General features: G+C 57.5%; 10 protein-coding genes across 10 annotated transcripts; 5 read left to right on the plus strand and 5 right to left on the minus strand.

Moving 5' to 3' along the window:
* Positions 1-27: 27 nt before the first annotated feature.
* On the plus strand, positions 28-2,875 carry M421DRAFT_64376 (pathway-specific nitrogen regulator; the record flags this gene model as incomplete). The annotated part of the gene is made up of 2 exons (XM_033596150.1): positions 28-1,616; positions 1,666-2,875. 2 exons carry the CDS (start codon positions 28-30, stop codon positions 2,873-2,875), a joined length of 2,799 nt encoding a protein of 932 aa, XP_033448165.1.
* Positions 2,876-4,962: 2,087 nt separating this feature from the next.
* M421DRAFT_101319 (uncharacterized protein) lies at positions 4,963-6,615 on the plus strand (the record flags this gene model as incomplete). Its single annotated transcript, XM_033586627.1, has 2 exons — positions 4,963-4,989; positions 5,050-6,615. 2 exons carry the CDS (start codon positions 4,963-4,965, stop codon positions 6,613-6,615), a joined length of 1,593 nt encoding a protein of 530 aa, XP_033448166.1.
* A 48-nt stretch (positions 6,616-6,663) lies between these two features.
* M421DRAFT_163817 (uncharacterized protein) lies at positions 6,664-7,173 on the minus strand. The gene has a single exon (XM_033587705.1). The coding sequence runs from the start codon at positions 7,007-7,009 to the stop codon at positions 6,713-6,715; it is 297 nt and encodes a 98-aa protein (XP_033448167.1). The 5' UTR covers positions 7,010-7,173; the 3' UTR covers positions 6,664-6,712.
* Positions 7,174-7,838: 665 nt separating this feature from the next.
* On the minus strand, positions 7,839-10,528 carry M421DRAFT_92768 (uncharacterized protein; the record flags this gene model as incomplete). Its single annotated transcript, XM_033598058.1, has 3 exons — positions 7,839-8,179; positions 8,226-10,422; positions 10,484-10,528. 3 exons carry the CDS (start codon positions 10,526-10,528, stop codon positions 7,839-7,841), a joined length of 2,583 nt encoding a protein of 860 aa, XP_033448168.1.
* An 822-nt stretch (positions 10,529-11,350) lies between these two features.
* Positions 11,351-12,496, minus strand: M421DRAFT_421119 (DUF1903-domain-containing protein). The gene is made up of 5 exons (XM_033592716.1): positions 12,248-12,496; positions 12,127-12,190; positions 12,033-12,079; positions 11,819-11,910; positions 11,351-11,772 (listed from the first exon to the last, which is right to left on the minus strand). The coding sequence occupies exons 1-5, from the start codon at positions 12,248-12,250 to the stop codon at positions 11,736-11,738; spliced, it is 243 nt and encodes an 80-aa protein (XP_033448169.1). The 5' UTR covers positions 12,251-12,496; the 3' UTR covers positions 11,351-11,735.
* On the plus strand, positions 12,467-13,207 carry M421DRAFT_421120 (ubiquitin-like protein). The gene is made up of 3 exons (XM_033592717.1): positions 12,467-12,625; positions 12,699-13,004; positions 13,085-13,207. Exons 2-3 carry the CDS (start codon positions 12,777-12,779, stop codon positions 13,145-13,147), a joined length of 291 nt encoding a protein of 96 aa, XP_033448170.1. The 5' UTR covers positions 12,467-12,625; positions 12,699-12,776; the 3' UTR covers positions 13,148-13,207.
* A 417-nt stretch (positions 13,208-13,624) lies between these two features.
* Positions 13,625-16,237, minus strand: M421DRAFT_421121 (succinyl-CoA ligase subunit alpha). The gene is made up of 3 exons (XM_033592718.1): positions 15,562-16,237; positions 14,922-15,515; positions 13,625-14,872 (listed from the first exon to the last, which is right to left on the minus strand). The coding sequence occupies exons 1-3, from the start codon at positions 16,003-16,005 to the stop codon at positions 13,754-13,756; spliced, it is 2,157 nt and encodes a 718-aa protein (XP_033448171.1). The 5' UTR covers positions 16,006-16,237; the 3' UTR covers positions 13,625-13,753.
* A 262-nt stretch (positions 16,238-16,499) lies between these two features.
* M421DRAFT_421122 (uncharacterized protein) lies at positions 16,500-17,474 on the plus strand. The gene has a single exon (XM_033592719.1). It carries the CDS (start codon positions 16,948-16,950, stop codon positions 17,110-17,112), a length of 165 nt encoding a protein of 54 aa, XP_033448172.1. The 5' UTR covers positions 16,500-16,947; the 3' UTR covers positions 17,113-17,474.
* Positions 17,141-18,132, plus strand: M421DRAFT_421123 (uncharacterized protein). Its single transcript, XM_033592720.1, has 2 exons — positions 17,141-17,344; positions 17,400-18,132. Exons 1-2 carry the CDS (start codon positions 17,302-17,304, stop codon positions 17,912-17,914), a joined length of 558 nt encoding a protein of 185 aa, XP_033448173.1. The 5' UTR covers positions 17,141-17,301; the 3' UTR covers positions 17,915-18,132.
* A 212-nt stretch (positions 18,133-18,344) lies between these two features.
* Positions 18,345-20,356, minus strand: M421DRAFT_421124 (uncharacterized protein). Its single transcript, XM_033592721.1, has 5 exons — positions 20,036-20,356; positions 19,765-19,970; positions 19,548-19,710; positions 18,702-19,494; positions 18,345-18,651 (listed from the first exon to the last, which is right to left on the minus strand). Exons 1-5 carry the CDS (start codon positions 20,100-20,102, stop codon positions 18,627-18,629), a joined length of 1,254 nt encoding a protein of 417 aa, XP_033448174.1. The 5' UTR covers positions 20,103-20,356; the 3' UTR covers positions 18,345-18,626.
* Between the last annotated feature and the right edge of the window lie 259 nt (positions 20,357-20,615).

Genomic DNA, 20,615 nt, shown 5'->3' on the forward strand with positions numbered 1-20,615 from the left:
CCCCCCTCTCCCCCCCCCAGCGCGAGCATGGAGGCCGGAGACGCGCATGCGAGCGCGCCCGACAGCTTCGCAACGCCGCCACCGCCGCCGCCGGCCAAAAAAGGCCGGCGCGCGAAGAAAAAGGGCGACGAGGATGAGGCCAGCAACAAGCGGCGCTGCATCTCCAGCGCTTGCGTGCCGTGCCGCAAGAGGAAGAGCAAGTGTGACGGCACCACGCCCGCCTGCTCCGCCTGTGCCGCCGTGTACAATACCGAGTGCCTCTACGACCCCAACTCGGACCACCGCCGCAAGGGCGTCTACAAGAAGGACCTGGACAGCCTCAAGACGCGCAACTCGACCCTGCAGACGCTCGTCCAGGCCATCCTCAACTACCCGGAGGAGGATGTCGCCGCGCTCGTGCAGCAGATCCGGACCTGCGAGAGCCTGGACGCCGTCGCAGAGGCCATCGCCGCGAGGGAGAGCGGCGGCGGCAACGACGACGACGACGACGAGCCCGTCAGTCCCATGGCCACGCCTGCCGTCGCCCCCCTCAAGCCGACCTTCGAGAGCCAGCTGAGCGGCAAGATAGGCGAGCTGCGCCTCGAGGACGGCTCCACGCGCTACATCGGCGGCACCTCGCACCTGATCTACCTGGGCCAGCGCAGCGAGGCGGCCGACTCGCCGGACCCGTACGCCGAGCCAGACGAGCAGTGCCAGCAGGTCGAGGACGCCTACTGCACCTGGACGACCGTCACCTCGGACCCGGAGCTGGTGCAGCACCTCATCGGCATGTACTTCTGCTGGCACTACAGCTTCTTCACGACCCTGTCCAAGCACCTGTTCCTGCACGAGTTCCAAGCAGGGAAGCCGCCGCCGGGGTCGGGCAGGAAGATGCAGTACTGCACGCCCTTGCTGGTAAACGCCATGCTGGCACTGGGCTGCCACTTCACGTCGTTGCCGGCCGCGCGCGCCGTGCGAGACGACTCGGCCACGGCGGGCGACCATTTCTTCCGCGAGGCCAAGCGCCTGATCATGGAAGAAGACCTGCACGAGGTGCCCGCGCTGCCCACGGTCCAGGCGCTGGCCCTCATGTCCGTCCGCGAAGCTGGCTGCGGCCGGGAAGCAAAGGGCTGGGTGTACAGCGGCATGTCGTTCCGCATGGCGTGCGACCTCGGCCTCAACCTCGGCATGCACACCAGGGACGCCATTGACGAGCAGGAGGAAGACGCCCGGCGCATCACCTTCTGGGGCTGCTTCCTGTTCGACAAGTGCTGGAGCAACTACCTCGGCCGCATGCCGCAGCTGGCCAACAACATCATCACCGTGCCCAAGTTCGACGTCTTCCCTGTCGAAGACGCCGAGACGTGGAGTGCGTACACAGACTCTGGAATCAGCCAGGCGCACTCGCAGCCTTCGCGGACGAGGGCCGTTGCGCTGCAGATTTCCAAGCTGTGCCACATCTCGAGCGATCTTATGAACTTCTTCTACAACCCCATCGACATGGATAAGGCAAAGGGCAAGCAGGCCGAGCTGAAGAAGCTCAGCGAGATACATGTGCGACTGGAAACGTGGAGAAGAGAATTGCCCAAGGAGCTCGAGCCCAAAGAAGGCGGGCTGCCGCATATGCTCGTCATGCAGTAAGTGCCACCGCTCTGAATGTTTGCGCGGTGCTAAACCTCGTCGCAGCATGTTCTTCCAGCTCCTCTACATCCACCTCTTCCGGCCTTTCCTCAAGTACAACCCCGACAATTCGCCTCTGCCGCCCAACATCTCGCCACGCAAGCAGTGCACGCAAGCGGCAGCCATGATCTCCAAGCTCCTCCGCTTGTACAAGCGCTCGCACGGCCTGCGCCAGATCTGCAACATCTGCGTCTACATTGCGCACTCGGCATGCACGATACACTTGCTCAACCTTCCCGAGAAGAACGCTAAACGAGACATCATCCACGGCATCAAGCATCTCGAAGAGATTGCCGAAGGGTGGCTTGGCGCACGCCGCACATTGGGCATCCTGAGCGTACTGGCTAAGCGTTGGAAAGTCGACCTTCCCGAAGAAGCTTCAGCAGTACTCGCACGGACGGATGAAAAGTTTGGTCCTTGGAACGAGATCAGCACTCCAAAGGCTACTCGTGCCGAGCCGGCCATGATCGCAGAAGGACATCAGGCTACAAGTCCAACGCAGAAGTTTTCTCCCAGCCTACAGCCAACAGCTGTCTACGGCATGAGCATCACAGACGTCACAACGCCAAACTTCCCTGCCCGAACCCCGGCCTCAACAAGCAGCGCTGCTACCGCATTCGTAAGCCACCCCCAAGCCACCGCATCCTCCTACGTCCCATCTTGGACATTTACACGCGACCCTTCCTCCATCCCCCCAACCGACCTGACTCACACCCGCCTCCAGCGCCACCCCTCGGACCCCCTCAACTACGCGACGCCCAACCACGCCCACACGCCCGCGACACCGGCGTCGACACAAGCCCGGCAGTCTCTGGACGGCATGAGCTCGGCGGGGGCGTCGCCGTCGCAGCTCTTCGGCGGCGTGGACCAGCTGATGCGCGAGGGCCAGGACTGGATCTTCCGCGACCAGACGCAGCTCGCCAGCGGGTTCGACAACTGGAGCAACCAGGAGTTTGGCGACATGGCCAGCTGGTTCGCGAGCACGGGCGCGTCGCCTGCCGCTGCGTTTCCGCACACGACGATGAACGGCGGGCCGGTTGGCGGCGCGGCGACGGCGCCGAACGGGTATAATGTCAATGGTGTGCCGATGAACGGGGCGGGCGTGAATGCGAGTGCGAATGGGAACGCGAATCCTGCGCTGAACGGGGCGGGCGGTGGCGTGGGCGGGATGCACGGGTTTACGTATGACGAGCGGAGCTGGTATGATTACCAGTGAGCCCAGCTCTTTCGGGCGTTGTGTTCAAACACTCTGGCGCGCGAGGGGTTCGATGAGAACAAGCTCCGCGCTGTTATGCCGCAGCTCGAGATTTGCGGCGCTTGCGAGATGGTATCCCTGGTGGAGACGGGCTGCTACCGCCGCCAGCATCCTCGGAGAGATCTGGAACAGGCTCTCTGCATAGCCTGGCGTAAGGCGGTTGGAGAAGACCCGACCGACTGCCGTCTAGCAGCTGATTGTTGTCCAGCAGCTGATTGTTGTCCAGGAGAGGTGGGAGGTGGGAGGTCAGAAGTCAGAGGTGAGAGGTGGGAAGTGGGAGGTGAGAGGTGAGAGGTGAGAGGTGAGAGGTGAGAGGTGAGAGGTGAGAGGTGAGAGGTGAGAGGTGAGAGGTGAGAGGTGGGAGGTGAGAGGTGGGAGGTGAGAGGTGAGAGGTGGGAAGTGGGAGGTGAGAGGTGAGAGGTGAGAGGTGGAAGGTGAGAGGTGAGAAGTGAGAGGTGAGAGGTGAGAGGTGAGAGGTGAGAGGTGAGAGGTCAGAGGTCAGAGGTCAGAGGTCAGAGGTCAGAGGTCAGAGGTGAGAGGTCAGAGGTCAGAAGTCAGAAGTCAGAGGTGAGCAGGTAGAGAACTGGCGACTGCAAGTGCTGAATCTACAGGGGAATGGGAGGTAGTTGGTGTTTGTCCGCGACATGTTTGCGAGCAGCTTGAGTTTCTGGGGACGACAAGATGCCATCTCTCTACCGACCTTGGCCACAAGATGTCACCTCTCTACCGACCTCGGCCACAAGACGTCACCTCTCTACCGACTTTGGCCGCAAGATACCGTCTCTTTACTGATTCGGCCGCAAGATATCGTCTCTCTACTGATTCGGCCGCAAGATACCGTCTCTTTACTGATTCGGCCACAAGATATCGTCTCTTTACTGATTCGGCCACAAGATGGGATGCTACCGTTGTGCCAATCACGTGATGGTCATTCTGGCCGGACTGGTAGGAGACGGGCCGAAGGCTGCATTGCGCGATTAGACGTGCACTAAGCGCGCCCGGGTGGTCGCTAGGTCAACAAGGCCTAGCAACAATTCAATTGAAATGCCATCAAGACAGAAGACGTCTAGGTGCGTAGTCAGCATGCTCGCGATGCCATGCCATGATCTCATCTCACACATGCCGGATACCGGCAGCATTATTGGGCCCGTTGGACGCAGAGGGGTGCGGGTCAGTCCCAAGAACCACGATGCCACTAGCGGCCAGCACACGGAATACCGCGTCCGGCTAGGCGGGCCCGCAGGGCTGGACCTCGTCGTTCACGACTGTGGATGGGGCAGACGGGGAGGCTGTTTGGACGAACGCGTTACACGGCCAGAGGTGAAGGAAGAGAGCAGGAAGACGAACCTGTTTGGGAACGAGGGCTCGTTTCAATGTGAGACGTCTGACCTCGTGCGCTACAAGGCTCGGGAGAAACACACACAGTCGACCGGCCGTTTCGCAGGCAGAGCTGGGCGTGTGCCTGTTCGGTCGGTGCACCGGGTCTTGCAACCGCAGGGTCCACATGTAGAGGCCATGGTGGGGATCGGCCTCCTTTTGCGGAATTGCGTATCGAGTGGGCTGCTGCGGGACTCGAGTAGGCTGCTGCGGGACTGAGTAGGCTGCTGCGGGACTCGAGTGTCCTGCTGATGCCCACAATGCCACGACGCTCTCTCCTCTCTCTGCCATAATCTCGCCAACACGAGAGAACGACGGGGGGAAATTGCTCAACGCCGAGGCCTCGCCAACGCGACTAGAAGCTGCGGTGGATTACCTGTGCGGCCGCTCCTGCACGAAACACTCGTGCGCCCGCCTTTGCGCACCCACTGCGACTGACTCTGTCCATGATACTGCACCCGTTCCTGCCAGCTTTCTGTTCGAGGGCTGCAATGACACCCCAACCCGCGCAGTGTGTTTGTGCCGTCCCCCTGCCCGACCGGCGCCTGTCCGCTTCCCCGTTGCCCGTTGCAGCGCAGCACGCGAGCGACACCGTAGACTGCGGCCTCCTATACCCAGCTGTGTAGATCCGCGCCGCACCTCGCACCAGAGCCACCCTGCCTGCGCTCGGCATGTCGTGGTTCCTGCGCGGAGTCCAAGTACGTCTCACCCGACCCATGTGTGCACGCGGCCGTGCCGATGCTAATGTTCCGCGGCAGAGCGCCATCTTCCACTACGCCTCGTGCGCGCCGTGCACCGGATACAACGACAGCAGAAAGCGGCGGAGAGAAGCCAAGCGAGCCCGCAAGGCGCGAGAGAAGCTGGTGCTCGAGCAGCCCGAGACGTACTACCACCCGGAGCCGACGGGCACGAATCCCTTCTGGGACGAGGAGATCGCACTGGGGCCAGGCCCGCCGTCGCGACGCGCGCGCAGGACCAACACGGGCAGCACCCGCTGCGCCGCGAAAGCGGGCCTGCAGAGCGCCGTCGTCAGCCAGAGCGGCAGCAGCGTCGACGGGGAACGCGCCCGCCATGTGCGCCTCAGCGACGACTCGCTCGACGACGACACGTGGAACCTGAAGCGCTACCAGCGCGAGGACGAGCACCTCTGGGGCCTGGACGAGGCGCCTGTGCCCGTGCACCAGACGACGTCGGCGTCGTCGTCGAGCGGGACAGGCAGCATGCTCGGACTCGCACTGAAGACGAGCCGGCCAGGCACCTCGCGGTCGGGCAGCTACTACTCGGCGCGCGCGCCGCCAGTCAACGAGCTCCACCCGCCCGTCGTCAGCCTGCCGTCTTCGGACGTGGCCGACAACCGCTGGATGCTCCAGCCCCCGCCCAAGGCCAGCGTCATGGCAGGCAGAGAGCGTGCCACGCACCGGAGCCGCAGCGGGAGTGGCGCCAGCAGCCGCGTGGAGCTGAGTCTGCAGAGGCATGTCAGCACGCGGCAGCTGATGCACCGGCTCGAGCGAGGCCAGACGCATGAGCTGCCGTCGATGACACCGCATGGCTCATACACCGACCTGGTATCAAGCCAGCGGCGCAACAGGAGCAGGACGCCCCAGGCGCGGCCGCCGTCGTCGACTAGCTCGAGGAAGCGCCTCGACACTGCCAACACGTTGAACAGGACAGACACTACCGACTCGCAGCATTCGGTCGTTCGAGGACGCACCGCACCCACGGCCGGCCGCACCACACCCACGGCCGGCCGCACCACGCCCACGACCGGCCGCACCACACCCACGGCCGGTCGCACCACACCCACGGCCGGTCGCACCACGCCCACGACCGGCCGCACCGTCTCGGTCCGCCAAAGCCGACCTGCGCTCTCGACTGTAGTCTCCAGCGGTTCGGGCGCGAATGCATCCCCACCAAACCCCCACCACAGCGACGAGAACGCTCTGCCCGGACGGCCCGAGCAGACCCACCACGGCGAGGCCACTCGGTCCACCGACTCTCTCCCCGCACCGCGCATCATGTCCCGCCGCGAACGCGCACCCCTCAGCTCGTCGGACATCTCGAGCCTCAACTGCCTCCAGGACACGGTCTCTCCGCGCGCGCTGCTCAGCTCGCGCTTCGTCTCCGCGCCCTTGGTCGAGGCCAAAATCCGCCTGCCACTCTCCAACGGCGACCTGGCCGCCAGTGCGAGAGACCAGTGGAACGGCAGCGGCTTCGCCGTGAGCCGCGGCTGGAGCGTGGCCAACGAGGAGCCCATGCGTGCGCCGTTTGACAGCCACGGCGTCGTCGAGAAGGATCCGCGACTCCGGTGGAGCGTCGACTTCTGAGCCACCCGTGCGGCACCAACATCATCACAGTGCATCATAGACGGCATGTTCACAGTTTGCATAGCGTCTTTTTTTTTCTTCTTCTTCTTGTTGTTACTTAGCGTGCATGTACTCTTTGGTTCGGGGTACGGACGACGTTACGACTCCTGGCGTTTCTGGGCTGGGCCTTTGGATTGCGGCCCGGCGTATTTGTTTCCGCATTGGTTTCTTTTTTCTCATTGCTTGACGAGATGTGCTTGAAGAGATGTGCTTGAAGAGATGTGCTTGAAGAGATGTGCTTGAAGAGCTGTGCTTGAAGAGCTGTGCTTGATGAGCTGTGCTTGAAGAGCTGTGCTTGAAGAGCTGTGCTTGAAGAGCTGTGCTTGAAGAGCTGTGCTCGTGTGCACGGGTGCATCTTGGCTCTGGCTATGGAACGTGCGGTGCGTTGGTGACTGGAGACTGGATACTCGATACTGGGGTTGGTAGCAGAATATCATATACCGACACTTACACTTTTGCGCCGCCGAGCTAGATGAGGCTGACAATTCATAATCGAGTCTTGGTTGCGGGAATGCAGTGGCTCCAGCATTCTGGGCCTGCCAAGTGAAGTGATGCTATGCGAATGTTTGCTCGTGGGCTCTTGATGCAGTGTCTCGCTATGCCAATGCCAAGCTACCGCGCAACGCCTACGACAATGCCTATACGTCGTCCACTCCAAAAAAAACCCTCTACGTCCCAGCCGCCTAGACCCGGTCGTACGCGTTCAAATCCCAGATCCGCAGTGTCTCGCCCTTGCTGCCCCGCTTTCTGGTCTCCTTCTTCTTGCCCTCGAACTCGTTCAGGTTCAGCATGGCCTGACTGACGCGCGCCAGCGTCTGCACCAGCTCGCTCATGCGGCCCGTCTGCAGGAACAGATCCTGCAGCCACTCGTTGGCCGGGTCCGCGACCAGGTTCGCTATCTCCATGGCCTTGAGGGCGATGTCGCGGTGCAGCAGGAACGAGGCTGACTGCAGCACGCACAGGTATGTTATGACGATCTCGGGCAGGTAGGCGCGCTTCAGGTTGAGCGTGTCGGGGGTGTCTGCTGTGCGGGACTCGGCGAGCGAGGGAATGAGGCCGTCGAAGACGGTGGTGATGTTCTCGAGGAGCTCCTTGATTGGTTTGGTGTTTGTCTTTGGTTGTGTTCGGTGTCTGGGGTGTGGGTTAGACGGGGGGTTTTGACAGACTGCGGGTGGGTGGCGGGCTTACTTGATGACTTCCCGTTCGTGAACACGCCAGTCGCGGAACATGGCGATGATGCGGACGAGCTGCTGGAGGTCGTAGTACGGTGCGCTGCGTGCCCTTAGGTATTCCACAATCTGCTCATGCTCCTTGGCATCAGGCAGTTGCGATACAGGCAGTCTGCTCCGAGCTTCGCGTGAGAGTGTCTCGCGATGGGCGTGCAGTACGCTTTCGTTCTGCACTTCGGCGCCCGGAGCGTTGAAATCGAAGGGGTATCCGCAGAGTGCCTCGGTTCTGGATAGGGAGAGGTATTCGACGTTGACCTCTTCAATCATCCTCTCGGCAGCGGCAAGGCGGCCGTTGACTGACTGTGTTAGCAAAAGCACCGTCTTTGGTTGGATCGTACGTACGGAGGAAGATCATTAAGGCGTTCTTCAGGTGTTCGAATGTTGCATCAACTTCCTTGTTGAGGTAGTTATACCAGTAGATTGCATCAATCATGCCCTCATCTTTGGACTCAACCTGAGACCCCTCAAACTGGGGCCTGATCCGCTGACCAGGCCACAGAAGCGTGTTGTTATGATCCATTGACTCTGTTGACTCGAGTAACTGGAAACGCTTGATGGGGCTTGTGATCACAGAGTTGCCGTCATCGTCAAAATGGATGAATCCGCTCTGGTTGAACGCAAGGAGGAAGCCCTGCGCCACGACTTCGACATTGTCGACGCCGTACGAGTCCAGCAAGGCGATGCAGTTCCTTTGCTCATCTCGGTTCTTGATGTCTGGCAACACGCGTGCCAGTGAGTAGGCTTGCCGTGTCTCCTCTAGCTGCGCCGCGTAGAGAGGGATAAGCTGGATGCGCTTGCTGAGGCGCAGGAATTCGATGTAGCCAGCAATGACGTTGTCCATCGCCAAGCGTTGTGACCTGTCTTCTGCATCAAGCAAACCCAGACCGCCCCTAAGCGCGATGAATATATGTACAAGGGTACGGAAGGCGTGTGGGTCGCTGACAAGTGCCTGACAGGACTGGTCCGCCGTCGCAGTAAGCTGTCCAGACGCAGCCTGCGGCCCTCTATCGTTCTCAGGCGAATCAGGATGGATCATGAGGTTTTTGAGTCCACCATCCTTCTGTTGTAGCTCAGCTAGCGCAATACCAACAGTGTGAACAAGCTCTTCCACGGATCGACCGATCAAAGCGCCCTGGACAAGCTTAATCGGCGCACTTGCGAGTGCTGATGAGGCTTTATGCTGCTTCAACGCGTCGATGACCAATCTGGGAGAATTCGACCATTCTCCAAGATTGGCTACAGCGTCGTGGAAGACGAACCTCTGGCTCAGGCTCTGTGTGACTCGGCTCGAGTATTGACGTTGCAGGTACGAATCGAATCGAGAGAGTAGGAGCGCGTTGTAGTGCGCGTACAGATGGTCGTCCCAGGTGCGCGCAACCTCTCGAACCTTGCCTAGATCTCCACTCAGAAGCCCATACACAGCACCTTCGTACTGCAATCTGGTACCCTGAGCGGCATAGAAACACATACGGCGGAACAGGTACCCGACTGTGTCACCAGCAACATTTGGACTACCCGGTGTTTGTGACTCGTATGCAGCGCCTATGCTCACTCCGCGCCAAGCTTCGTTTCTTTCTAGAGCCCAGTCGCAGATCTCGTTCCAAGGGACACCACGGCGCATCATCTCGTAACAGACTAGCCAAAGAGCCTTCTCGTAGAACTCGTCGGACTTCTCCAATACGCGCTTCTGACGCGACGGCGCATCGGGATCCAACTGAGTAACCAGCTGCGCTGATCGATCCGCGGTCTTCAATGTCGAACTTTGTGGCTTTAGCGGCTTTTCTGAGCCTTCTATACGCTTGGCCTGCTTGATCTTCGATTTGGTATCCAGCCAGCCACTCGTCCAGGTATTCGCGCCTTTGCCAGACTTCTCTTCCAAGACCGCAGTGATTGACTCAATGTCACTCTCGCTGTCTTGCGCAGTTTGCTCCAACCAGCGCAGTATCAAATCTTTCTCTTTTGCCTGGTCGTCTTCTAACAGAAATCGGTCCCAAATCTCGCTATTCGGACTGTAGCGCTTGTTTCCTCCGACTTGTCCTAGCCGCGCTTGCTTCTCTGCCTCGACATCGCGACCGGGCTCGGGGTGGTGGTGATCGACTAGGATGCGCAAGAGCTCCCATGTTGCTAATTCAGCCTGCCATTGGCGCAATTCCTGCACGCTTGCGGAGTCGAGCGGTGCGGAAGGTTGGGCGAGAGTTTGGAATGACTGCCCAAATGATCCTTCTTCCATGTTTTGTACGCGACGACGCGTGCTCTTGTTCAGCGCCCCTTGGTTCTCGGACCCGCTTGTGCGCTTCAGCTCTAATACCTGCGACTCGGCGACATCCCTGAAGTGTCCCACCATATTGACAGTCGCCTGATGCCTGTCTGTGGCATTTCCCTTCCCATGTGTGTGCCAGTAGTCGACTCTCTCCGCGAACTTTTCCACCTCTTTGCCTACTCGGTCGGCCATTGCGCGCAACGGCTGCAGGGGGTCGGTGGAGGTGGTGCCATTAGATGCGCGTGAATCGTTGAAGAGCGACGGAGCAGCACCGTTCGTCTGTGAGCTTGATGTCAGTACAAAAGGACCGCTGTGTTCCTTGAAGCTTTGAGGTTTTTACCTGAGCTGCAGATTGCGCCCGGCGCGCGAAAGAGAAGGGAGCCATATTGAGAAGTAAACGCTATCTGTCGAGATGCATTGATAGAGCGCACAGCTGATCGGCGAAGCAGGAGCCAGTTGAATTGCTGCGAAAGCGTTGGTGGTAGTTCAAGCTGCGGCCGTACACAGACAAAACAGTCGCGTAGCTCCATGTCCAAGGTGAAGACACGACCGAGCGCCGCGTTTCCGCTTGGCGCGCTAGTGCGCCTACAAAAATCTTCGAATTCCCGGCCCCGTTTCTGCTCCTTACAATGTATAACATACCCATAGACATACCACATAGAGTCATCTCAGGCTGATTCAATTCTCCACGAGACGCTCGGTATTTCTTAGAGAAATTATACTTCCCAGTGAACCCACCGTACTCCCTCGCGGAGTGGTGGATAAGAAAAGGGAGGTATGACATCCTTTCGCTCCATCTGTCGCGTTGCAGAACCTTTGAGTGAATACCAGTTCTTCAGAACTGTCTTCGCCGAAATACCGCAGAAACTAGGCGTGGAGGACTTGGTCAAATTTCAAGTGCAGCACTTGTAGTACATGCACAAATTTCTACACGCACTTTGAAGGTTTTCTAGATGCCGCAACTACAAGTTACAACTTAGCAAAGGCGTTGTGGTCTTTGGGAGGCTTGTTCCGTTGTGCATGCATCTCAGAAATCCTACTGAGTGCCTCCCAGGATTCTGATACGAAGTGCATTTGGTACTATTTTAGGAGCACTTAGGAAAGTCGCAGTTTAATACATCCTGCCTTATGGAAGTTGAGACACGGCTGATGAAAAACATGTCTGCTGCTTGACGTCCACGATCTGGCAAAGAATCCTGGTGCACTGGACCTTTTGACGACATCAGAGGATTCTTCGGACTGCGAAAGAGTCGCAAATCAGTACTGTCTACCTCCCGTTGACCTGACTTCTATCCGGCTGTTCTCATTCTCGCCGGTATTCACCACGTGTTCACACACAATGATCATCGTGATCGTCACCGATTTCTTTGAAACTTGGAGGCCTGGCAATCTGGCGCTGAAGTGCTCTTGCGTTCTCGATATAACAGAGTAGATTCGCTGGATGGATATCCAAAGAGCACCGGACAATGATTGTCGCTTAACAACACTTATTCGTACATTTCGGTACAATTGCATCATAGCGGTTGTACATAATGTGACGCTGGTTCATCAGCTTATCGTGGCGTGTTGTGATAAAACCCGCTCTTGAGAGGCTATGATATGCCCTGAGCTCGTTGCTTCATTTTGATTCTGTTTCAATCAGCATATTGCCCTACTAATTCTTGGTAATCCACACCTCAATAAATCTGGTTTAGGGCATGTCACGCATCTTGCGTCGTCTCCCCGCTCTTTGTAGAAGGCATTGCAACACTCATACAGAGCATCGACCTTAACGGCTGTCAGTACTACTTACAAGCCCGCATATAAACACGACGAATAAATATGCAAAGCTCTATAACTCGAAAATTGAATTGCCGATTTCCTCCGAGGATAATAGCTTTGACACGTACCTCCTTTCGACATTTGCCTTCGTCGAAGTTATTCTTTTGTATGCAGTCTGGGGTCTTGATCAGCTGAGTCCATGTAAGGTCAAGCACCACGCACTTTGAATCGCACAAGCTCGCGAGTGGCATGGTGGATCTTGCTTCAGGTCTTTCTCGACTTCGCCCTTTTCCAATCGTCAGTCTCGATATCAGCGTAATGATGAGTGATATCATAAGCATACCATGATTGAGTGCTCTGTCGTGTGCGCGAGAAGATTTCAGCTCCTACTATTGTACCAAATAGAAACTCGGTAACTCGCAATCAGAAACGTGATTGATGCGATATCAATTGGTCGCTGCAAGCAATGCTGGGAGTGAAGGTGAGGGCTCACTCGGTTGGTCAGGCTGCTAGCGCATAAGTAGGTAAAGAGCCCCACCGGTCGCAGCGCACCTCACTTCTTCGCGACAGCAGCTTGCGCCTCCCAGTACTCTTACCGTTTAACTTTGCCGCCGTGCTCTGCAGCAATTCGACGCGTCCGCGCATATTCACCAAGCTTCTATATCACCTGACCCAATTCGCAACCCATCGGTCATACGGTTACCTCAGTGACATATAGAAGGTAGTTCCCCGCCGCTCAACGATCTTGCTCTCCACTTCCACTGCCTTCGAACGCCCACTGACGCGAGAAATAGCCTTGCGCCGCCTCGAATCCGCCACCCACCGCGCACTCGCAACTCCACAACCGCACACCACAGCTACACACAAACACCATGTCTGATAACGGTTCGCCAGCCCAGAAGCCAGAGGATGCCGGTCCCTCTGAGCACTTGAACATCAAGGTCACCGACAACAACAACGAGGTCTTCTTCAAGATCAAACGCACTACCCAGCTTGGCAAGCTCATGAATGCCTTCTGCGATCGTCAGGGCAAGAACATTTCCAGCGTGCGATTTCTCTTCGAGGGTACTCGTGTTGGGCCCACCGACAACCCAGACATTGTACGTTCTCAGCCGCAGCTGCCCGAACAAGTCTCATGGGCTGTACAGAGATTGAGAGCGCGTCACTAACACAAAGACAGCTTGACATGCAGGACGGCGACACACTCGAGGTCCACCAGGAGCAGATCGGCGGTAGCTGGTAGTCTTAGACGGCCACCGCAAGTCAGCCTGCCGCTCAGCACCGCAGACGCAGCCAATAACTCTTGCCCACCCACCTGCTCGACACTACACGCCATATGAATTGGAGACATCGGTGAAGACCTATGCTTTTAGCGCCGGCGAAGGTGGTACAAAGATGGCTTCTCAGTTACGACCTGGACGATTCGGATTTGGCGTTATGGGATCATTGGAATGCCGATCGTGCTTGCATATAGTCCTCAACAAACGTCATATGCCGCGATAGCGATTTACACGAGCTCAATTTTACTTTCCTATACTTTGTGCTGAACAGTGCTATTCAGGAGAGAATAAGATGTGCATCTGAGGCCACAACCACACCCAGCAGCACAGCGACCTTAGTAGCCGAATGACCTTCCCAGCACACTATGTGTTACGCCCATGAAGACTGTACTCAAGAACCTGCTAGTATTTCGACGAAACTGACAAAAACTCGACATGCAGACACGGTGCTATTGCGATTCAAACCCTGTAATTCGAAGGCTCGGTATTGAATGTGTATACGCAACATGTAAACGCCAAAACCGGCCATCAAGCCTGCCATCTACAAACTACGCCTCAAGACACTCTCCTCACTTCCCCCCATTCGCCAGCTCCCCAACCTTCTTAACCGCCTCCTCGAAATCGTTGATCGCAAAAATGGGCAAATTAGCCTCCTTCAGCACCTGCTGTCCCTTCTCCTCGTTCGTCCCCCTCAGCCGCACGACAACCGGCTTATCAACACCGACTTCCTTGAACGCCAGAATGATGCCTTCAGCGATCATGTCTGCGAGTGTCAAGCCACCGAAGATATTCACGAAGACGACAGCCACTCGCGGATCGGACAGAATCAGCTTAAAGCTCGTTTTGATTGTTTGGGATGTTGCTTTACCGCCCGTGTCGAGGAAGTTGGCGTTGGCGGTCGAGTAGGGCGGCTGCGAGAGGCGCAGGTGCAGCACGTCGTTTGTGTTCATGGCCAGGCCTGCGCCGTTGACCAGCGTGCCGACGAGGTTGCGCGGCTCGCTGTCTGTTAGGCGCGATGTTGTCTGGGTGCTGGCTTGCAGGCGCCCGTCGGGTTGCGGCGTGGTCAGGGGAATGTATACGATCCCTGCTTCTTCTGCTTCCTGCTCGGTAGGCGTGAGCTTGTCGCGCAGCGCGTGCAGATCGGCTTGCCGCTGGTTGGAGCGGTATGCGGCGTCGTCGAAGAAGAGGTATGGGTTGTAGACTTGGAGTTCGTCGGCGTTGGGGTTGAGCGATAGGCTGACGTGGGCGTCGATGGCTTCTTTCTCCGTGTAAAGCTTCCAGAGATTTGAGAGGGTGGAGGCTACCTGCGCTTTCGCTTTGGGTGGTGCAGCGTCGAGTTGCAGCCATGCCATTGCGTCGTTGATGGCTTTAGGAGATGGGCCTTCCCGATAATCGAAGGGGAATCTTCGTACGCGCTGGTGTAGTTGGTCGGGGTTTGCGGTTGGGGCGGCGATGATGGATGGAGAGCGGTTGACGCGATGCGGTGATATGCCCAAGTAATGGCTTGACTGTTGGTTTTCGGGTTTCGAGACTACGTTGATATCATACTTCTTGAGGAGGTTGGCGTTTTGCTCGGCTGAAAGTTGAAGAGACCGCTTCTGTTGGAAGAGTGATGTCCTTGATGCGTGCCAGGTTGGTCGTCGAGCCGATGTGTGATATCCGCGACGCGCTTGAGCGGCTGACTGCTCCTGTGAGATAGTTAGCAGTACCAGGTACTTTGCTGAAGCTGACACTTACAATCTTCTTCACGTTGCGACCAGACTTTGCCAGAATGTCTTTCATGACACCTCCGAACTTGGCTGGATGGTCGACCATAGTAACACCGACAGCCTCGAGTGCCCTGTACTTGTCCTCCGATGTACCTTCTCCCAGACCAGTCCATGCTCCAGCGTGCCCCGTGACCTTTCCCGGTTTCGCCTGGAAGCCGCCAATGCAAGCAGCAATCGGCTTGGGGTTCGATACACGCTTGTTGTAGTCCTTGATCCAGTCTGCAGCCTCCTCCTCATTGGTACCACCAAGTTCGCCGACTAGGATGATGGCTTCTGTGTCGTCATCCGTCTCGAAGACCCTCAGCGCGTCCACGAAGTTGGTTCCGGCAATTACGTCACCGCCCATACCAATACACAGACTCTGGCCTACGCCGGCTCTTGTGAGAGATCCTACTGTCTCGTACGACAATGTGCCCGACTTCGCGATAATACCAATGTGTCCTGGCGAAAAGGTAGGTAAGGGCTGGAAGCCGATTCGACAACGCCCGATTGCCGAGATGATGCCTGGTGCGTTTGCGCCGACAAGTCGTGATTTGGACTGTGTTTTCAACATGGAGTGTATCTGATTACAATTAGCACTGCCTCACACAAGGGTTAGATTTACTTACTCTCATTACGTCGTGAATCGGGATATGCTCGGCGACAGCAACGATGAGAGGTACTTCGGCTTCAATTGCCTCCTCGATAGCAGCCGCAGCCTGAGGTGCTGCAACGTAAATACCGGTCGCGTCTGGCTTCAGCTGCTCCATAGCCTTCCGTACGGTGCCAACGACGGGAAGGCCCAGGTGCTCCTGACCATCTTTTTTCGGGTTTGTCCCACCGACGACATTTGTACCCCATGCGATTGACTCCTGCGCATTGGCTGTGGCTTGCTTCCCAGTGAAGCCTTGGAAAATGACGCGGGTATGGGTGCCAATCTTGAGATTCTGGATGGTATCATCGTAGCCGCTGCGTCTTGAAGTCGTAGAGAAGGCTGCTTGGGGTATACGGCGGTTAAGACATTGAGATCTGAGTGCTTTGCTGCTCAGGCAGCTTGTGTGTCGCGAGATCATGACGCAGTCTCGAACTCCCATCACCAGCCACAAAGGGGATGTCAGGAAGCAAATAAGCAGACTCGCGGCTTGTGACAGCAATACAGCTCGTATGCACGTCAAATATGTCCAATTGAGCTTCACAGGCCTCGTTTCAACGCTTCAAAGAATTTTTGGGAGAGCTGTGGTTTTGGGCGACGCGCCTCGGATTGAGCTCTGAGCATAACCGGCGGCTACTTGTGCAAGTAACCGGGTTAACCCCTCATGGCAACCGGCTCTCGGCGGAGCCTCATGCTTTTCCGTGTGCAGGTTTCCGTGCACATGCTGAGGCTGCTCGTGTGCTTCGAGTGACGATGTTGATGCCGACAGAATTGCCTAAGAACATGTGAAAAAGAATATCGTTCGCGTGTCTACAGCCGTCATCTCCATCTCCATCTCGCATGTGACGAGACAGTCCAACAAGACGCTCGCTATATATAGACTATGTCAACGTCCACTCACGTTTTGCGCGGCCACAAAGTTCGTCATTTACTCCACAACTAAATACGATCTTGAAGCTTGGTGGATGCTCTCCTGAGGCTCAGCTCCAACAATGGAACTGATGTGCGCTACGTCAAGCATCCAGACGGTCTCGAATCTCTCCAGGACTCGCCAATTGATCACCCACCGATGCATCCTCTCTCCACCGACCCGGTTGTGTGCCTCCCTTCCCTGTTGAAATGCAGGAACGCGCAACGCGCCCTTGTCTCCCGCCACATTTGCAACGCGCCTCACTGACGGCCTCCCAACACAGTGACCAGACCGCCGAGTGTTCTAAACTCACTCAAAGCCACAGTCTAGAAGGCCGCGGCGAATATCGGAATCAGTGGGGCACTAATTACTGGCAGCAACTGGTATCGATCTGACCTTGGCTGGGATGGCAGGGCCCGTGGCGCGCGTGCTGGCTGCTTTCGGGTATGCTAGATGACGCGCACCTCTCCCCACAATTTCGTCGATGGACAGGGCCACGACCTCGTATGGGATGCATGTGCGGACTGCTCGGGAACTCACCGTGGAGGAGAGGTGTTTCACGCCAGGCTGGCAAACAGAATTGGCCTAGTGGACGGACTCTTCCTTGATGCTGTGTAGAGATACAAAATACGCCGTCTTCCTTGCTGTTGTCAACTGCTGCTGCCATCGTGCTTCTGAGGCTGGATCGTTCCACACCGTTGGACCCCAGATCGAAAGACCCCTACCCCGCAAAACCTCCCGCTCACAACACTGAATCCTCTGCAAACGACACGGCGCTCGAACACCGCCGTCACGCCTCTTCCAGCCATGTCGACCGTAGATTCAATCCGCAAAACGCCCAGCGAAACAGGTACACCACACCGACCCTTCCACACAGCACACAGCCCACCACTAACACACCCCAGAAATAGCAAACACCCTCTCGACGCTAAAGCTCTCCACCACCGAACCGCAAAAGCCGCTGCACAAGCCAAAATCCAAGCCCGTCGCCGACAGCTGGGATCTGGCCTCGTCCGGCTCCGACACCGAGACGGAGACTTGCGCACCGCTGTCTACAACGAGCACGTCGACGGACCCTCCGCAGGCGCCGCCGCCCACACCCGCATCGCCCACGCCCTTCGAGTTCCCGGTCACGTCGCCCTACGGCGCCGGGCGGCTGCGAGGCGACAGTGGAGCGGGGTCTGGCGTCGTGTCTGGCGGCGGCGGGCTGGAGAAGCGGCCGGAGAAGACGACGGCTGTCGCGGGGCGGATGATTGCCGGGGCGCTGGGTGTGCGGGCGCCGAGGCGGACGGAGGAGGAGAGAGAGTACGATCGCGCGATGCGGGAGAAGGAGAGGAAGCGGAGGGCTGAGGAGAAGGAGAGGGAGAGGCGGGAGGGGGAGGAGAGAGAGGCGAGGAAGAAGGCTGTTTGGGATGACTAGGGGGAATTGGATACGAGTGAAGGGCTGGAGGCTGGCTGGGGCTTTTGATGATTGACGACTCTCCTCTCGTGCATACTGTGGCTATCTTGAGGTGTTTGATGGCGGGTGGCTTGTTCAGCAAGTGTGGCACGCTTGCTCGATGTGTACACACACTGCGCTGTAAGAATGTAAAACAATTATTGACAGTCTGGGGATACGAATGAAGTGATTGTACGTCGGTCAGCGGGCTCTTGAAGGAACAGGCATGTCTGTGCTTCTTTCATGCCAGCCTCTCTCGAGCTCTTTGCGTAGCGCTTTTGCCCTCACCCTAATGCGCTGCTTTCCGACTTGAGGGTCAAGACAAGAATAACGCCGTCAAGGCATCCAATAGACAGTCTACATGGGTGTGCAAAGCACGTTTGGCAGGGCTGCTCAAGAACAGTAGTTTGGGCGGTTCTGAAGATGCCGCCCTTGGAATTCAATTAGAGTACTCTACTTGATGCCGGAGGTGGTCGCCCAACCCCAAGCTATCCGCCCGCCCTTGTACAGAACGAGTGTACAGCGCCCAACCATGGACATGCAAGCGCCAAATGAGCAGAAGATCGAGAAGGTATCTGCAGTAAATAAATCGAGTGGTGGTCGAATAGTACAGACTGAAATTCGAGAATCCAACACTAGTAATGCAGACAGAATGCCAACCGTGAATGAAGAAAGGAAAAAGTTGACAGAGCAATTATGCAAAGTATTGAATGGCCGTACTGGAAGCTGTTAGCTTGCGCTCCATCAGAGGGGCGAAGAGTATGCTTACCCGAATACTGCCATTACTCCCAGACCAAAGAGCGCTCTCCTTGTTACTTTCTCCTTTGTAAGCTTCTGCTCTGTTGTGTAGAGCTTCTTGGATAGCTTGCTCGGTCGCTCGGCCTCGAGCTCTTCATCATCGAGGACGTCCTCGACCTTGCGCTTCGATGATGTGAGTCTGCTGGAAGCGCCAGCGTCAAGCTCCCTCGCCTCCTCGACCATGCGCTTCGCCTCCTCGATCATCTTGGCGGGGTCTTCAGGCTCGCGCAGCTCAGGGTGCGAAGCTGGTACATCGATTTGAACATTTGTTGTCGTGACTTCGGAGTCGCCCTTCTGCTCGACCGTCTCCTTGACCTCAATGCGTACAGTTTCCGACTTGGCCTCGCTATCTTGCGCCTCCTTGGGGTCGCCGTTGACCGAGGACGCGACCGACTCCGACTGCTTGATGCCGTTGGCAACCAGAGCGGAAGATGGCGATTCAGTGGCGGTGCTCTGGAAGATCTCCTCTGCCCTCATAGCCTCAGAACGGCCGCGTGTGGCGCGCGACTTGCGGGGAGTTGCAATCTTGCGGCTTGGTGTGGCCATCTTGCTGGGCGAGACACTTCGGGTTGATCGCGCGCGAGTTGTACGAAGAGCAGACGTGTGGGGAGGGAGCTTGACGTTCTGAGCCTTGCTCATGTCGAACTTGGGAGGTGCCTGGATGTGTATGTTGTTCTTGTCCTTTGCGCCCTTTTCAATTGGCTCGTTGTCAAGAAGCGCGAGAACCCAGTGGCGCATAGAGTACTCATCGGCAAGTGAAAGTGCTGTGAACACGAGGTCAGCTTTGCGTTTGTAGCCTGTGAAACTCTCCACATACCCTCTTCTGGCGCGATCCAGACGCTACCTGCGACCTCCTCGGGACCGGCGGACGGGAACGTCTTCTGGTACTTGCGCTCCGCCTCCTCCTCAGCCAATGTGGCCCAGGGGAAAGCGGCCTTGAACATGCCAGTCGCGCTGATATAGCCGTCGCTGCTGCGGCGCTGTCCACCTCGTTAGTCCAACAATTGCGCGTCGCCGGCAGGTCATCCTCGTACCATCAAGAAGTAGGATACCGGGTATCCGCTGGTGCCAGGCATGAATATCTCCGAGCCAGAGAGATCCTTGGGCAAGGGCACGCGCAGGTGCGCGTAGTCGAACAGGCCGCTGTGCTGCGGCTTCGTCGCGCTGGTAAGACCGGTGGCGCCAGTCTTTGTTCCGAGGTTGGTCTGGCCCAAGCGACGCCTCTCGATGAGGATCTCGACTGCAAACGCGCGGTCAGCTGCGGGAGCGCGATGAAGGCGATGCGCAATGCGCGCAGTTACGTACTAGCTGTGCTATCTGTCGGCTCGAGGAGCGGGTTCATGCGCTCGGGGAACGGACGCGTCGAAGACATTGTCGCGAAAACAAATGATAGTAGAAGTGATGTAGTGGTGGTCAGAGGCGCGCAGCGCGGCGTCGCGGCGGGAGAGGGAGCGTGACGACGACGTAACGCGTGAACCGCGGAACAGAAGCTTGTCGCGAAGGCGAGGGGTCGAAGACTGACACACAATAAAGTGCTGAAGCTGGAAAGTGCTCGGACGCGACGTGTGGGAGGCGAAGTGTAGCTGCGCGCGCGTTGACGTTAGGGCTTGGGCTTGAAGGTTTGTCCGACACGGGTGGGAGAAAGAGGTGTCCCTGCAATGTACGCTAGCGGACGGTGGCTGGATCCCCAGAGTCGTCCATGCCTCATCGCGTTCGGGCTCAAAATTTCTGGCTGCCCATTTGGAACAATCTAATTGCTCGAGACATGCCGATTGGTCATTGGGCCTTGAAACCCAGTCCAGCACCGAATCAGTGGTGCTTGTCCAGGAACGCGGTGAACAGCCGTCGCCAATCAGACAGGTCGCGCGCTCAGCCCTTGGGCGCG

This window comes from Didymella exigua (assembly GCF_010094145.1).
Source record: "Didymella exigua CBS 183.55 unplaced genomic scaffold M421scaffold_15, whole genome shotgun sequence".
Classification (NCBI taxonomy): domain Eukaryota; kingdom Fungi; phylum Ascomycota; class Dothideomycetes; order Pleosporales; family Didymellaceae; genus Didymella; species Didymella exigua.

Coding starts and splice junctions, on each gene's coding strand:
- M421DRAFT_421124 (XM_033592721.1), bottom strand. CDS start 20,102: ATGTCTTCGACGCGTCCGTTCCCCGAGCGCATGAACCCGCTCCTCGAG. Junction 19,711..19,764: donor CGGTATCCTACTTCTTGATG/GTACGAGGATGA, acceptor CGAGGTGGACAG/CGCCGCAGCAGCGACGGCTA. Junction 18,652..18,701: donor GGAGTAATGGCAGTATTCGG/GTAAGCATACTC, acceptor AACAGCTTCCAG/TACGGCCATTCAATACTTTG.
- M421DRAFT_421121 (XM_033592718.1), bottom strand. CDS start 16,005: ATGATCTCGCGACACACAAGCTGCCTGAGCAGCAAAGCACTCAGATCT. Junction 15,516..15,561: donor CGATTCACGACGTAATGAGA/GTAAGTAAATCT, acceptor AATTGTAATCAG/ATACACTCCATGTTGAAAAC. Junction 14,873..14,921: donor GTCGCAACGTGAAGAAGATT/GTAAGTGTCAGC, acceptor ACTATCTCACAG/GAGCAGTCAGCCGCTCAAGC.
- M421DRAFT_421123 (XM_033592720.1), top strand. CDS start 17,302: ATGTCGACCGTAGATTCAATCCGCAAAACGCCCAGCGAAACAG. Junction 17,345..17,399: donor CAAAACGCCCAGCGAAACAG/GTACACCACACC, acceptor AACACACCCCAG/AAATAGCAAACACCCTCTCG.
- M421DRAFT_163817 (XM_033587705.1), bottom strand. CDS start 7,009: ATGCACCCGTGCACACGAGCACAGCTCTTCAAGCACAGCTCTTCAAGC.
- M421DRAFT_421122 (XM_033592719.1), top strand. CDS start 16,948: ATGACGCGCACCTCTCCCCACAATTTCGTCGATGGACAGGGCCACGAC.
- M421DRAFT_421119 (XM_033592716.1), bottom strand. Junction 12,080..12,126: donor GCGAGCTTGTGCGATTCAAA/GTGCGTGGTGCT, acceptor TCAAGACCCCAG/ACTGCATACAAAAGAATAAC. Junction 11,773..11,818: donor CCTAAACCAGATTTATTGAG/GTGTGGATTACC, acceptor TGATTGAAACAG/AATCAAAATGAAGCAACGAG.
- M421DRAFT_421120 (XM_033592717.1), top strand. CDS start 12,777: ATGTCTGATAACGGTTCGCCAGCCCAGAAGCCAGAGGATGCCGGTCCC. Junction 13,005..13,084: donor CCACCGACAACCCAGACATT/GTACGTTCTCAG, acceptor ACACAAAGACAG/CTTGACATGCAGGACGGCGA.